This window comes from Lithobates pipiens, unplaced genomic scaffold, assembly GCF_037356315.1.
Source record: "Lithobates pipiens isolate NorthernLeopardFrog02 unplaced genomic scaffold, aLitPip1_a1.2 Scaffold_18, whole genome shotgun sequence".
NCBI classification, from domain to species: domain Eukaryota; kingdom Metazoa; phylum Chordata; class Amphibia; order Anura; family Ranidae; genus Lithobates; species Lithobates pipiens.
This window is the reverse complement of record NW_027507758.1, coordinates 476,934,039-476,950,137: the sequence shown is the minus strand read 5'-3', so window position 1 is coordinate 476,950,137 and position 16,099 is coordinate 476,934,039. Positions and strand designations below refer to the sequence as shown.

At 43.5% G+C, this 16,099-nt stretch overlaps 1 protein-coding gene and 1 non-coding gene across 2 annotated transcripts in view; one reads left to right on the top strand and one right to left on the bottom strand.

Moving 5' to 3' along the window:
* The window catches only part of GPC1 (glypican 1), a 123,701-nt gene extending 119,765 nt beyond the window's left edge, over window positions 1–3,936 (bottom strand). The window contains exon 1 of the mRNA XM_077488357.1: window positions 3,062–3,936. Within this exon, the coding sequence (XP_077344483.1) occupies window positions 3,062–3,227 (166 nt within the window). The 5' untranslated portion in view covers window positions 3,228–3,936. The remainder of the gene's footprint in view (window positions 1–3,061) is intronic.
* Window positions 3,937–15,755: 11,819 nt separating this feature from the next.
* Window positions 15,756–15,827, top strand: TRNAG-UCC (transfer RNA glycine (anticodon UCC)). The gene has a single exon. It is a non-coding gene; the product is annotated as a tRNA-Gly (tRNA).
* The last annotated feature ends 272 nt before the right edge of the window (window positions 15,828–16,099 follow it).

Sequence of the window (16,099 nt, the reverse complement as noted above, 5' to 3'; positions counted from 1 at the left end):
ATTTTATATATATATATATATATATATATATATATATATATATATATATATATATATACATATATACACACACAAACACACTCATTTTCACATGACTACAGCAATGCTTTCTGATGTGTCACTGGCCTAAGAAGCCAGACTAAAGCAACTATATGGTGGCATGTCCCAACAGGTCTCAACTCAGAAGACACTCACTGGTAAACACCTTTAGGCTGGGAACTCACCAAGCTGTCACTACCAGTGTGTGGCTGAAATCTTAATACGAGGCAATTACACTTGAGGATAGGACTGAACTGGTACTGGAAAATTGGATGCCATGCCAGGGTAGATATAAACAAGGATTTTATTATTTTTTATTTGTAAACAGGCAGGTCCTAAGGCTCGCTGTGTGTGTGCGTTTGTTTGGGCACCGCAGCACATTCATCCGAATGGGCTACCATGCCTGCGCGTCCCTCAGAGAAAGGTGCATGCGCCTTTTTTTCTTTCTTTTTTTTTAAACGTGGCCCGCAGAGAGTTGCATGGTGATTTTGACTATGTGATTTGCCTGCGGTTCCTGCACCCGCATATGTGCTGCGTTTTTACATGCATGGGGTGCTGCACGTTTTCTTGCAGCAGCACATTTTCACTGGAGGCATTTGCTGTTGCAGGAATCGCTGCAATTCCCACACCCACAGCCACCTGCATATATGTGAACCGAGCGTCAACATTTTTTCCACCTTATCGAACATGGGTTAGTCAAGACATAGTGTAAGTATTAATTAATTACAGGTATTTATATAGCGCTGGTACTTTACATATTATACATTTACATCAGTCCCTGCCCCCAAGCAACTTACAAAACCTAAGGTCCCTATCTCACATGCATATACACACATACTAGGGTCAGTTTATAAAGGAGCCAACTAACCTCCCAACATGTATATGGAGTGTGGGAGGAAACCGGAGTACCTAGAGGAAAGCCATACAAGCATTGGGAATACATGCAAGCTCCATGTCCTCTAAGGGATTTGAACTGAAGACCCTAGTGCTGCAAGGCATAAGTGTTAACCACTAGCTGAATACTATACTATAGCTGTATAGCTAGTATACTAGCTAGAATAGTAGAAGAATATTTATGATTTTTTTGCATTACTCACAATTATTTGCACCCCATTCTATGAAAAGCCACAATACATACCACTATCATAGGCTCTGTTTAGCAAAGGTAAGCTGACAGATCACATTAAATGGACATATGAACGTTTGTTAATTCTAAAGAATAAGAATTTTACAGACGGTTTTCTGTTATATTCATTGCAAAGAACTATTGCCTGTGTAACGAATGATTATCATAAATACACTAAAGTAAAAAACACATTTAATTTGTGTTATCGGGTATCTATCTACTCAAGGTAGGACTAGCAGAGCTCAGAGTCCAGCTCTTCTAGAAGATAGACAGTTCTAGCCTAATTAAGACATTCTGAAATTAGGAGACTTCCAACATTTATTCTCCAGCTCTGGATGCATTCATCTACTGACAACAAAACAGAAAAGGGGTACACTAATTAAAAGCTCATTTCTGGTTGGTGGTTGCAGGTTATTGCCCATTTTTGAATTAGTCCTAAAATATCCTGAGTCTACAGATCGGACTGACAGTATTGATACTGTCTGGTTTGGCCTTTCTCTTATTATCATGGAAGAACCTTTTAAAATAACTTTCAGGTCTCAGGGAACCCCTGCAAATAAATACGAACTCCACATGATGGTGGTGGTCAATGGAAGAATGTTTCCTACACTGGTGGTCAATGAGAAGAATATCCCACTTACAGATACCTACAAAAGTCAGTGGAAGAATGCTTCCTACATTAGTGGTCAATAAAAAGAATGTACCACCTACAGGTATCTACAAAAGATCAGTGGAAGAATGCTTCCTACATTAGTGGTCAATGAGAAGAATGATCCACTTTCAGGTATCTACAAAGATCAGTGGAAGAATGCTTCCTACATTAGTGGTCAATGAGAAGAATGATCCACTTTCAGGTATCTACAAAGATCAGTGGAAGAATGCTTCCTACATTAGTGGTCAATGAGAAGAATGATCCACTTTCAGGTATCTACAAATGTCAGTGGAAGAATGCTTCCTACAATAGTGGTCAATGAGAAGAATGATCCACTTTCAGGTATCTACAAATGTCAGTGGAAGAATGCTTCCTACATTAGTGGTCAATGAGAAGAATGATCCACTTTCAGGTATCTACAAAGATCAGTGGAAGAATGCTTCCTACATTAGTGGTCAATGAGAAGAATGATCCACTTTCAGGTATCTACAAAGGTCAGTGGGAGAATGCTTCCTACATTAGTGGTCAATGAGAAGAATGATCCACTTTCAGGTATCTACAAAGGTCAGTGGGAGAATGCTTCCTACATTAGTGGTCAATGAGAAGAATGATCCACTTTCAGGTATCTACAAAGATCAGTGGAAGAATGTTTCCTACATTAGTGGTCAACGAGACGAATTATCCACTTTCAGGTATCTACAAAGATCAGTGGAAGAATGCTTCCTACATTAGTGGTCAATGAGAAGAATGATCCACTTTCAGGTATCTACAAATGTCAGTGGAAGAATGCTTCCTACATTAGTGGTCAATGAGAAGAATGATCCACTTTCAGGTATCTACAAATGTCAGTGGAAGAATGCTTCCTACATTAGTGGTCAATGAGAAGAATGATCCACTTTCAGGTATCTACAAAAGTCAGTGGCGATTGCTCCCTACTCAAGGAACCACTAACAACCATTGGGTTCAATTGGTAAGGGCTGGTCTAGGAAATAAAAGCATGTTACAGCAACTTGAAGCCATAAGAACTGTTTCAGAACTACAACAAAAAGATCTTGACCCGTCTGTCTTACTTACTAGGAGAACTCAAACAGAATTCTGTGACATTTTATGCAGTGAAAGATTGCAATTTAGTTCCAAGCATGTGAATAACATTAAAAAATATATATATAGAATATCTCTTTCATTAATATCCACCTTTCGCCATTGCCTGTGTTAAAGAATCAGAGTATAAGAGTAGCACTCACCTGAGATCTCTGACTGGGGTACCCCATTGAGGTTAAAGCCCTTGGCACTGTACACCTGTCTCACCGAGTCACAGCTCTTGGCTTTGCTCCCTGTATCTCCTGCTGCCCAATGTACCAAGAAGACCAGTCCGAGAGGCCACCATGAGTATCCACACATCCTCTCCATGTCCTCTGCTAGTGGGCTATATGTACCAGGCAAGAAATGTCACTGGAAGAGTTGGGAAGCTGGAGCACAGAGGCAAAGGAAGCAAGCATGCACAGCCCAGCTGGCAATGCCAGGAAGCCCTCAGATCTGCTCCTACAGGACTTGTATATGGAGATCACACTGACAGCAGCTAGCAAATGTTGTGGGTGCTGAGTGCTGATATCAGGGGCACACAGCAGCCCCAGGATCCATAGAAGACACAATGGGTGAACAAGGGCATGTCCAGGATGTGGCACAGAGTGGGCACAGCCGAAGGCCAGAAATGCAGAGTGCTGGGACACTGCAATGGAATGAAGCTGGAGCCAGGCAGGGGGGACACTTGTGATGAAGGGGTGTAGTCCTTGAATTAGCACTGGATTCCAACAATCACATCCAATGACCTATTTCTCTATAGAGGTGGCAGCGCTCATTGCAATCACTTGGTCTCCTTTGTGCAATGTATGTCTACATGATTCTCCCTGCTTGCCTGCTGCTCCGGGGGTCAGTGTGCGGTGTCCTCCTCCATTCTGCCGCTGTGTATGATGGGGAGGGGGTCCCTCTAATCCAGGAAAATGTGATGCCCCTTCTCCCCCCGGTCTATGAGGAGGATAGGGATGCGGCTGCTGCTGTGCGCTCGCTGACTGATGCTGCCTGCCGTCCCCGCACCTCCCGTGTAGAATGAAGCTTCAACTCCAGCCGCACACTGCACATTGACAGCCGCCAGCCAATCACAGCCCCCGGCACAGCCCCGCTCTAATAGAATACAATTAGCATCCGGATTGGGTGTCAGGGTCAGGCAGGCAAGAGGTGGAGAGCTATCTGCTGGGTGTGTGTGAGAAAGCGAGAGAGAGAGAGAGCATTGATGTCTACTACACAACTATCTCCATCTACACTGACAGGCTACACTAGATCTACTACATATATACACACCATGCTGGATCCCCTTTATACAGTATATACACTGACAAGCTACACTAGATCTACTACATATATACACACCATGCTGGATCCCCTTTATACAGTATATACACTGACAGGCTACACTAGATCTACTACATATATACACACCATGCTGGATCCCCTTTATACAGTATATACACTGACAGGCTACACTAGATCTACTACATATATACACACCATGCTGGATCCCCTTTATACAGTATATACACTGACAGGCTACACTAGATCTACTACATATATACACACCATGCTGGATCCCCTTTATACAGTATATACACTGACAGGCTACACTAGATCTACTACATATATACACACCATGCTGGGTCACTTTATACAGTATATACACTGACAGGCTACACTAGATCTACTACATATATACACACCATGCTGGATTCCCCTTTATACAGTATATACACTGACAGGCTACTCTAGATCTACTACATAAATACACACCATGCTGGATCCCTTTATACAGTATATACACTGACAGGCTACACTAGATCTACTACATATATACCCACAATGCTGAATCCCTTTATACAGTATATACACTGACAGCCTACTCTAGATCTACTACATAAATACACACCACGCTGGATCCCTTTATACAGTATATACACTGACAGACTACACTAGATCTACTATATACACACAATGCTGAATCCCCTTTATACAGTATATACACTGACAGGCTACACTAGATCTACTACATATATACTACCCATGCTGAATCCCCTTTATACAGTATATACACTGACAGGCTACACTAGATCTACTACATATATACACACACCATGCTAGATCCCCTTTATACAGTATATACACTGACAGGCTACACTAGATCTACTACATATATGCACACACCATGCTAGATCCCCTTTATACAGTATATACACTGACAGGCTACACTAGATCTACTACATATATACACACCATGCTGGGTCACTTTATACAGTATATACACTGACAGGCTACACTAGATCTACTACATATATACACACCATGCTGGATTCCCCTTTATACAGTATATACACTGACAGGCTACTCTAGATCTACTACATAAATACACACCATGCTGGATCCCTTTATACAGTATATACACTGACAGGCTACACTAGATCTACTACATATATACCCACAATGCTGAATCCCTTTATACAGTATATACACTGACAGGCTACTCTAGATCTACTACATAAATACACACCACGCTGGATCCCTTTATACAGTATATACACTGACAGACTACACTAGATCTACTATATATACACACAATGCTGAATCCCCTTTATACAGTATATACACTGACAGGCTACACTAGATCTACTGCATATATACTACCCATGCTGAATCCCCTTTATACAGTATATACACTGACAGGCTACACTAGATCTAATACATATATACACACACCATGCTAGATCCCCTTTATACAGTATATACACTGACAGGCTACACTAGATCTACTACATATATGCACACACCATGCTAGATCCCCTTTATACAGTATATACACTGACAGGCTACACTAGATCTACTACATATATACACACCATGCTGGGTCACTTTATACAGTATATACACTGACAGGCTACACTAGATCTACTACATATATACACACCATGCTGGATTCCCCTTTATACAGTATATACACTGACAGGCTACTCTAGATCTACTACATAAATACACACCATGCTGGATCCCTTTATACAGTATATACACTGACAGGCTACACTAAATCTACTACATATATACCCACAATGCTGAATCCCTTTATATAGTATATACACTGACAGGCTACTCTAGATCTACTACATAAATACACACCATGCTGGATCCCTTTATACAGTATATACACTGACAGACTACACTAGATCTACTACATATATACCCACAATGCTGAATCCCTTTATACAGTATATACACTGACAGGCTACACTAGATCTACTACATATATACACACCATGCTGGATCCCTTTATACAGTATATACACTGACAGGCTACACTAGATCTACTACATATATACACACCATGCTGGATCCCTTTATACAGTATATACACTGACAGGCTACACTAGATCTACTACATATATACCCACAATGCTGGATCCCTTTATACAGTATATACACTGACAGGCTACACTAGATCTACTATATATACACACAATGCTGAATCCCCTTTATACAGTATATACAGTGGTGTGAAAAAGTGTTTGCCCCCTTCCTTATTTCCTGTTCCTTTGCATGTTTGTCACACTTAAGTGTTTTGGAACATCAAACCAATTTAAACAATAGTCAAGGACAACACAAGTAAACACAAAATGCAATTTGTAAATGAAGGTGTTTATTATTAAAGGTGAAAAAAAATCCAAACCATCATGGCCCTGTGTGAAAAAGTGATTGCCCCCTAAACCTAATAACTGGTTGGGCCAACCTTAGCAGCAACAACTGCAACCAAGCGTTTGCGATAACGTGCAATGAGGCTTTTACAGCGTCCTGGAGGAATTTTGGCCCACTCATCTTTGCAGAATTGTCCTAATTCAGTTACATTTGAGGGTTTTCGAGCATGAACTGCCTTTTTAAGGTCATACCACAACATCTCAATAGGATTCAGGTCAGGACTTTGGCTAGGCCACTCCAAAGTCTTCATTTTGTTTTTCTTCAGCCATTCGGTGGTGGACTTGCTGGTGTGTTTAGGATCATTGTCCTGCTGCAGAACCCAAGTTCGTTTCAGCTTGAGTACACAAACAGATGGCCGGACATTCTCCTTCAGGATCTCTTGGTAGACAGCAGAATTCATAGTTCCTTTTATCACGGCAAGTCTTCCAGGTCCTGAAGCAGCAAAACAGCCCCAGACCATCACACTACCACCACCATATTTTACTGTTGGTATAATGTTCTTTTTATGAAATGCAGTGTTCCTTCTACGCCAGATATACTTGGACACACACCTTCCAAAGAGTTCCACTTTTGTCTCATCGGTCCACAGAATGTTGTCCCAAAAGTCTTGGGGATCATCAAGATGTGTTGTGGAGAAATTGAGACGAGCTTTGATGTTCTTTTTGCTCAGCAGTGGTTTTCTCCTTGGAACTCTGCCATGCAGGCCATTTTTGCCCAGTCTTTTCCTGATGGTGGAGGCATGAACGCTGACCTTAACTGAGGCAAGTGAGGCCTGCAGTTCCTTGGACGTTGTTGTGGGGTCTTTTGTGACCTCTTGGATGAGTCGTCGCTGCGCTCTTGGGGTAATTTTGGGCGGCCGGCCACTCCTGGGAAGGTTCACCACTGTTCCATGTTTTCGCCATTTGTGGATAATGGCTCTCACTGTGGTTCGCTGGATTCCCAAAGCTTTGGAAATGGCTTTATAACCCTTTCCAGACTGATAGATCTCAATTACTTTCTTTCTCAATTGTTCCTGAATTTCTTTGGGTCTCGGCATGATGTGTAGCTTTTAAGGATCTTCTGGATGACCTTACTGTGTCAAGCAGCTCCTATTTAAGTGATGCCTTGATTGTGAACAGGTGTGGCAATAATCAGGCCTGGGTGTGGCTAGAGAAATTGAACTCAGGTGTGGACAAACACAGTTATAGTATGTTTTAACAAGGGGGGCAATCACTTTTTCACACAGGGCCATGATGGTTTGGATTTTTTTTCACCTTTAATAATAAACACCTTCATTTACAAATTGCATTTTGTGTTTACTTGTGTTGTCCTTGACTATTGTTTAAATTGGTTTGATGTTCCGAAACACTTAAGTGTGACAAACATGCAAAGGAACAGGAAATGAGGAAGGGGGCAAACACTTTTTCACACCACTGTACACTGACAGGCTACACTAGATCTAATGCATATATACACACCATGCTGGATCCCATTTATACAGTATATACACTGACAGGCTACACTAGATCTACTACATATATACACACCATGCTGGATCCCCTTTAAACAGCATATACACTGACAGGCTACACTAGATCTACTACATATATACACACCATGCTAAATCCACTTTATACAGTATATACACTGACAGGCTACACTAGATCTACTACATATATCCACACCATGCTGATTCCCCTTTATACAGTATATACACTGACAGGCTACACTAGATTTACTACATATATACACACCATGCTGGATGCCTTTATACAGTATATACACTGACAGGCTACACTAGATCTACTACATATATACACACCATGCTGGATCCCTTTATACAGTATATACACTGACAGGCTACACTAGATCTACTACATATATACACTAGACATGTGCGATTTGTTTCGTACGAATCTCAAATTCGTACGAATTTCTCAAAATTCGTACGTTCGGGAGGATCCGAAATACGAATCGCCGTGCGTCCGAATTCTGTACGGAATACGAACTTTTGTTTACGAATTCCGGATCTCAGTCATTATGCTTATTATGACTTGCAGAAGACTTCTGTGATAGAAGTCAATGTAAATTGCCTGAAGACATCAGTGAAGGACTTTCATCCTCTCTGGGCAGGCTGCCAAGAAAAGAACAAAATGATACAATGTTTCTTCTTCAATGGGCTGAACTCTGGGTATAGAAGTTCTCAGTTTAACCATTTAACCAGTTGCCGACCGCCGCACGACGATGTACGTCGACAGCATGGCACGGGCAGGCATATTGGCGTACATGTACGTCCCTTGCCTCCCGCGGGTCGGGGGCCCGATCGGGCCCCCGCCCGGTGCCTGCGGCGGTCGGTTTTCGTCCGGGAGCGATCCGGGACGAGGGGGCAGCCATTCATTCATGGCCACCCCCACGCGATCGCTCCCGACGAATAGGAATCCCCCGTGACATCACTTCCTCTCCTGTAATGTAAACACAGGAGAGGAAGTGATGTATTCTCTGCTCCGTGTCGGTATTTTTCGTTCCGACACGGAGGAGAGCGGATCGGTGAGTTGCACCAAACTCTACACACACAGTAGAACATGCCAGGCACACTCACACCCCCCCGATCACCCCCCCCAATTACCCCTGCCCCCCAGTCACAGTGACACCAATGTCATTTTTTTTTTTTTTTGCATTGGTGTCATTTGTGACTGTAATAACTGTTAGGGCAGTTAGGGTTAGCCCCCTTTAGTTCTAATGTACCCCCCTAACCCCCCCAATAAAGGTTTAACCCCGTGATCACCCCCCGTCGCCAGTGTCACTAAGGCTGGGTTCACATTGCAGCGGTTTATGAGAACGAATGTGATTCGCACCGCACTGCAGTGCAAATCACATCCGATCTCTGTGCGATTCGAGTTCAGCCATTCGCCGCACCCGCCACACCCGCCGCACCCGCCGCAAATTCGCACGGGACCCTTTTTTTGGCCCGCAGCAGAATCGGATCGCATGGGTGTTCACACCATGCGATCCGAGTTTGCAGATCGCACTGCGATATGCGAACTGATCTGGGGGTGTCAGTAACATTTCACTGACACTCCCAGCAGTCCGCATAGGGCAGTGTGAACTGCCGCCGGGAGGCATGCGATGCGGGAACCCGCCGCGGATTCGCGGCGTTTCCGCATCGCTCCAGTGTGAACCCAGCCTAATAAGCGATCATTTTTCTGATCGCCGTATTAGTGTCACAGGTGACGCTAGTTAGGCAGGTAGGTATTTAGGTTCGCCGCAGCTTTTTATAGCGCCAGGGACCCCCATATACTACCGCATAAAGCCCCCTGATTGCCCCCTAGTTAACCCTTTCACCAGTGATCACCATATAACTGTTACAGGTGACGCTGGTTGGTTAGTTATTTTTTTATAGTTTCAGGGCACCCGCCATTTATTACCTAATAAAGGTTTAACCCCCTGATCACCCGGCGGGTGTCATTTGTGACTAATAACTGTTAGGGCAGTTAGGGTTAGCCCCCTTTAGTTCTAAGGTACCCCCCTAACCCCCCCAATAAAGGTTTAACCCCGTGATCACCCCCCGTCGCCAGTGTCACTAAGGCTGGGTTCACATTGCAGCAGTTTATGAGAACGGATGTGATTCGCACCGCACTGCAGTGCAAATCACATCCGATCTCTGTGCGATTCGAGTTCAGCTATACAGATAGTATGGCTGAATTCGTGTCGCACCCGCCGCACCCACCGCAAACTCGCACGGGACCCTTTTTTTGGTCCGCAGCAGAATCGGATCGCATGGGTGTTCACACCATGCGATCCAAGTTTGCAGATCGCACTGCGATATGCGAACTGATCTGGGGGTGTCATTAACATTTCACTGACACTCCCAGCAGTTCGCATAGGGCAGTGTGAACTGCCGCCGGGAGGCATGCGATGCGGGAACCCGCCGCGCATTAGTGGCGTTCCCGCATCGCTCCAGTGTGAACCCAGCCTAATAAGCGATCGTTTTTCTGATCGCTGTATTAGTGTCACAGGTGACGCTAGTTAGGCAGGTAGGTATTTAGGTTCGCCGCAGCTTTTTATAGCGCCAGGGACTCCCATATACTACCGCATAAAGCCCCCTGATTGCCCCCTAGTTAACCCTTTCACCAGTGATCACCATATAACTGTTACAGGTGACGCTGGTTGGTTAGTTATTTTTTTATAGTTTCAGGGCACCCGCCATTTATTACCTAGTCTCACTAGTGTACCCCTAAATTTAGGGGTGTCTACTTTCCAAAATGGGGTCATTTGGGGGGGGGTTTGTGCCATCTTGGCATTTTATGGCCTTCAAAACTGTAACGCCCTTAGAAAGCCTGAAGGCGGTGCTTGGTTTTCGGGGCCCCGTACGCGGCTAGGCTCCCAAAAAGTCCCACATATGTGGTATCCCCGTACTCAGGAGAAGCAGCAGAATTTATTTTGGGGTGTCATTTCACATATGCCCATGGCATGCGTGAGCAATATATCATTTAGTGACAACTTTGTGAAAAAAAAATAAAAAAATAAAAGTTTGTAATTTTCCCGCAACTTGTGGCAAAATATAAAATATTCCATGGACTCAACATGCCTCTCAGCAAATAGCTTGGGGTGTCTACTTTCTAAAATGGGGTCATTTGTGGGGGTTTTGTGCCATCTTGGCATTTTATGGCCTTCAAAACTGTAATAGGTAGTGAGAAGTGAACTCAAAAATTTACGCCCTTAGAAAGCCTGAAGGCGGTGCTTGGTTTTCGGGGCCCCGTACGCGGCTAGGCTCCCAAAAAGTCCCACATATGTGGTATCCCCGTACTCAGGAGAAGCAGCAGAATTTATTTTGGGGTGTCATTTCACATATGCCCATGGCATGCGTGAGCAATATATCATTTAGTGACAACTTTGTGAAAAAAAAAAAAAAAAAGTTTGTAATTTTCCCGCAACTTGTGGCAAAATATAAAATATTCCATGGACTCAACATGCCTCTCAGCAAATAGCTTGGGGTGTCTACTTTCTAAAATGGGGTCATTTGTGGGGGTTTTGTGCCATCTTGGCATTTTATGGCCTTCAAAACTGTAATAGGTAGTGAGAAGTGAACTCAAAAATTTACGCCCTTAGAAAGCCTGAAGGCGGTGCTTGGTTTTCGGGGCCCCGTACGCGGCTAGGCTCCCAAAAAGTCCCACATATGTGGTATCCCCGTACTCAGGAGAAGCAGCAGAATTTATTTTGGGGTGTCATTTCACATATGCCCATAGCATGTGTGAGCAATATATCATTTAGTGACAACTTTGTGTAAAAAAAAAAAAAAAATTTTTTTTTTGTCATTATTCAATCGCTTGAGGCAAAAAAATAAAATATTCAATGGGCTCAACATGCCTCTTATCAATTTCCTTAGGGGGTCTACTTTCCAAAATGGGGTCATTTGGGGGGGTTTTGTACTGCCCTGCCAATTTAGCACCTCAAGAAATGAGATAGGCAGTCGTAAACTAAAAGCTGTGTAAATTCCAGAAAACGTACCTTAGTTTGTAGATGTGACAACTTTTGCGCAAACCAATAAATATACAATTATTGACTTTTTTTTTACCAAAGACATGTGGCTGAATACATTTTGGCCTAAATGTATGACTAAAATTGAGTTTATTGGATTTTTCTAATAACAAAAAGTAGAAAATATCATTTTTTTTCAAAATTTGCGGTCTTTTTACGTTTATATCGCAAAAAATAAAAATCGCAGAGGCAATCAAATACCATCAAAAGAAAGCTCTATTTGTGGGAAGAAAAGGACGCAAATTTTGTTTGGGTACAACATTGCATGACCGCGCAATTACCAGTTAAAGCAGCGCAGTGCCAAAGTGTAAAAAGACCTCTGGTCATTTACCAGCAAAATGGTCCGGTCTGAAAGTGGTTAAAGACTAAATCTTTTCTGACACTTGTTGCTTACAAGTAAAAATCTAGTATTTTCTGCTAGAAAATCACTCAGAAGCCCCAAAAATTATTATTTTTTTTTTAGCAGAGACCCTAGGGAATAAAATAGCGGTTGTTGCAATATTGTATGTGACGCGGTATTTGCGCAGAGGTCTTTCAAACGCAAGTTAGCCCTTTATCACGGTGCTGGTGTCATTGCTGTATGTCACGCTGCTTATGTCAGTGCTCTCTATCACGGTGCAGGTGTCATTGCTGTATGTCACGCTGCTAATGTCACTGCTCCCTAGAGGTCCACCGAAAAAAAAAGGGCTAACTTGCGTTTGAAAGACCTCTGCGCAAATACCGCGTCACATAAAATATTGCAACAACCGCTTTTTTATTCCCTATGGTCTCTGCTAAAAATATATATATATATATATAATTTTTGGGGCTTCTGAGTGATTTTCTAGCAGAAAATACTGAATTTTTACTTGTAAGCAACAAGTGTCAGAAAAGATTTAGTCTTTAAATGATTAAACTGAGAACTTCTACACCCGGAGTTCAGCCCATTGAAGAAGAAACATTGTATAATTTTGTTCTTTTCTTGGCAGCCTGCCCAGAGAGGATGAAAATCCTTCACTAATGTCTTAAGGCAATTTACATTGACTTCTATCACAGAAGTCTTCTGCAAGTCATAATAAGCATAATGAGCAATGTTTTTGCCTTTAAATTCATCGTAAAGAACGTTCGTACACGTTAACGACAATTCGTATTTCGTACGAAACAGAACGGAATTTCGGACACGAAATACGAAGTACGAATTAATTTTATTACGAATCGAAACGGAACAGAACGAAACAAATTTATTGACGGCGCCCATGTCTAATATACACACCATGCTGGATCCTCTTCAATTGGCTGTTCCAAGAAAAAGACTCAACAAAAAGTCTGAGGAACACTCCCAGGGACCAGGTACGGCTGTACCAACATAGGTTCCTACACTGGTGGCAGCTAATACTCCAGTAACCGGAGGGTCCTCTCATCAGCCCTCCATTTTTGTTTTTGGAGCTTCAAAATCACCAACTATCAATGTAGCTGGACAAACAAGACAATTGGCTGTTCCTAGGAGAAGACTCGATAAAATGTCTGAGGAAACCTCCCAGGGACCAGGTACGGCTGTACCAACATAGTTTCCTACACTGGTGGTGGCTGCCACTCCAGTAACCGGAGGGTCCTCCCATCAGCCCTCCATTTTTGTTTTTGGAGCTTCAAAATGACCAACTATCCATGTAGCTGGACAAACAAGACAATTGGCTGTTCCTAGAAGACTCAACAAAACGTCTGAGGAACCCTCCCAGGGACCAGGTACAGTTGTACCAACATAGGTTCCTACACTGGTGGGGGCTGCCACTCCAGTAACCGAAGGGTCCTTCCATGAGCCCTCCATTTTCGCTTTTGGAGTTTCTGAATCACCAACTATCAATGTAGTTAGACAAACAAGGCAATTGGTGGTTCCTAGAAGAAGACTCAAAAAAAGTCTGAGGAACCCTCCCAGGGACCAGGTACAGCTGTACCAACACAGGTCCCTACACTGGTGGTGGTTGCCACTCCAGTAACTGGAGGGACTTCCCATCAGCACTTGATTTTCCTTTCTGCAGCTTCTGAATAACTATCAATATAGTTGGACAGGCAGGAAAATGAGCTGTTCCTAGAAGAAGACTCAAAAAAAAGTCAGAGGAACCCTCCCAGGGACCAGGTACAGCTGCACCAACACAGGTTCCTACACTGGTGGCAGCTGCCACTCCAGTAACTGGAGGGACTTCCCATCAGCCCTCTAATTCCCTTTCTGCAGCTCCTGTAGAAGCTTTCAGGTTAATCAATTAAGGTAGAACAAGGGGAGGGGGAGTATGGAAGAGGGAGAGGGGGGTTGGGGGAAAGGAAGGCGTGTGGGGGTTCCCCCCAACCCTCATCACCCTTCTTTCCTCCAACCTCCCTTCCCACTCTCCTTTCCTCCCTCTCTCCCTCTTCCATACCCCCCTAACCCTTGTACTACCTTTCCCTTTAGAATGTGATATTTTTGATTAACCTTAAAGCTTAATGTCTACATGTGGCAACTCTTGGATATGAGGCAGCTTTTGGACTACTTGGTTCGGTTCCCCAGGGGCCTATCAGGCTGTTTACCACCAACATCTCAGGCACTTTTTTACAGGTGATTATGTTTGATTGATGTATTGTCAGTCTACATTAAGTAATTGATTATGTTGTCAAGTTTTTAGGCTTTTGAGGTGTGTGTTAGACAGGCTATAAGAGGAGGTTAGAGGCTTGTATGTTTCTGAGGAGAGTGTTGGACCGGCTATGAGGGGAGGTTGAAGGCTGGTATGTTTTTGAGGCATGTGTTGGACTGGCTATGAGGGGAAGTTGGAATTATTTTTGTCTTCAAAGGCGGGAGGAGTTTTTCTAGCTTTCTTTAGGCTTTCTCTGCTGAAGAAATGAGAACTCTTCCCACCAGTGAGGTCTTTCATGGAGAAGGCCAAGGCCTTACTCACACAGGGTGTATGAATCCGTACCCTGTGTGGGGGCAGAGTTAATCCCAAAAAGGAGATCTATGCGGGAGCAGTTGCAAGGATGCACCCTGGGTGCGTTCGGGGCTGTGAGCCGCCACCCACACAGATGTCACATTTGGTACAGCAACTGCAACCCAGTTGACAGCCTACACGGGATGCTGGGAAAAACTGTGCATCCCCATTATGGTAAACATGGCCCTTCCATGGAGTACGGATTCATACTCCCCCCCCCCCCCATGTGAATGAAGCCTAAGGGTGAATGGAATATTTAGCTCCATTGTGTTGCTAATTTGAGGACTACTGTACCCCTCTTTATTGTTATTTGGGTGTGTTTTATTGTAGGAGTGTTATAGTAGATTAGATTAAGTTTGTATATGTTGTGGAGGTGTGCATTATTCTTTGGGAGTGGTTTGGAGTGTTTTTATATATATATATAGATAGATAGATTGTAATTTAGGATAAGGTTGGATTTCTTCTGGAGGAGCTTTAAGTGGACAGAACTGATTTACTCCGCTCAGAGTTGGGCCTTAGATAACATAGGCCGCATATGGGCAGCACAGAGGCTTAGGGGTTAAGCTTGCAGCACTGGGGTCCCTGTTTCAGATTCTGACCAGGACACTATCTGCATGGAGTTTGCATGTTCTCCCTGTGCTTGCATGGGTTTCCTCCGGTTACTCCGGTTTCCTCCCACACTACAAAAACATGCTACCTTGTGTTGGTGGTGCAGTGGTGAGCATAGCTGCCTTCCCAGCAGTTGACCCAGGTTCGATACCTGGCCAATGCCATCTCCAATAGTTGGAGTCCTCAGAGAGAAAAGCGCTATACAAGGTCAATGCTGAGTATATATTAGCAGTGGAATAAAGAATGAAGCCAATGTGTGGTATGTTTGAGGAAGAAAATGTCCCCCCAGAATCTATAGACGGTGAACCCACCAAGTGATAGAAGAGGCTTAGGCTGTGCTCACACTTAGGCCTTCCAGATCCATTTAGGTTGTGTTCACACCTAGGCCTTCCAGATCGTGGGTGGAATTACTGCAATTCGCGAATTGCCGGAAAA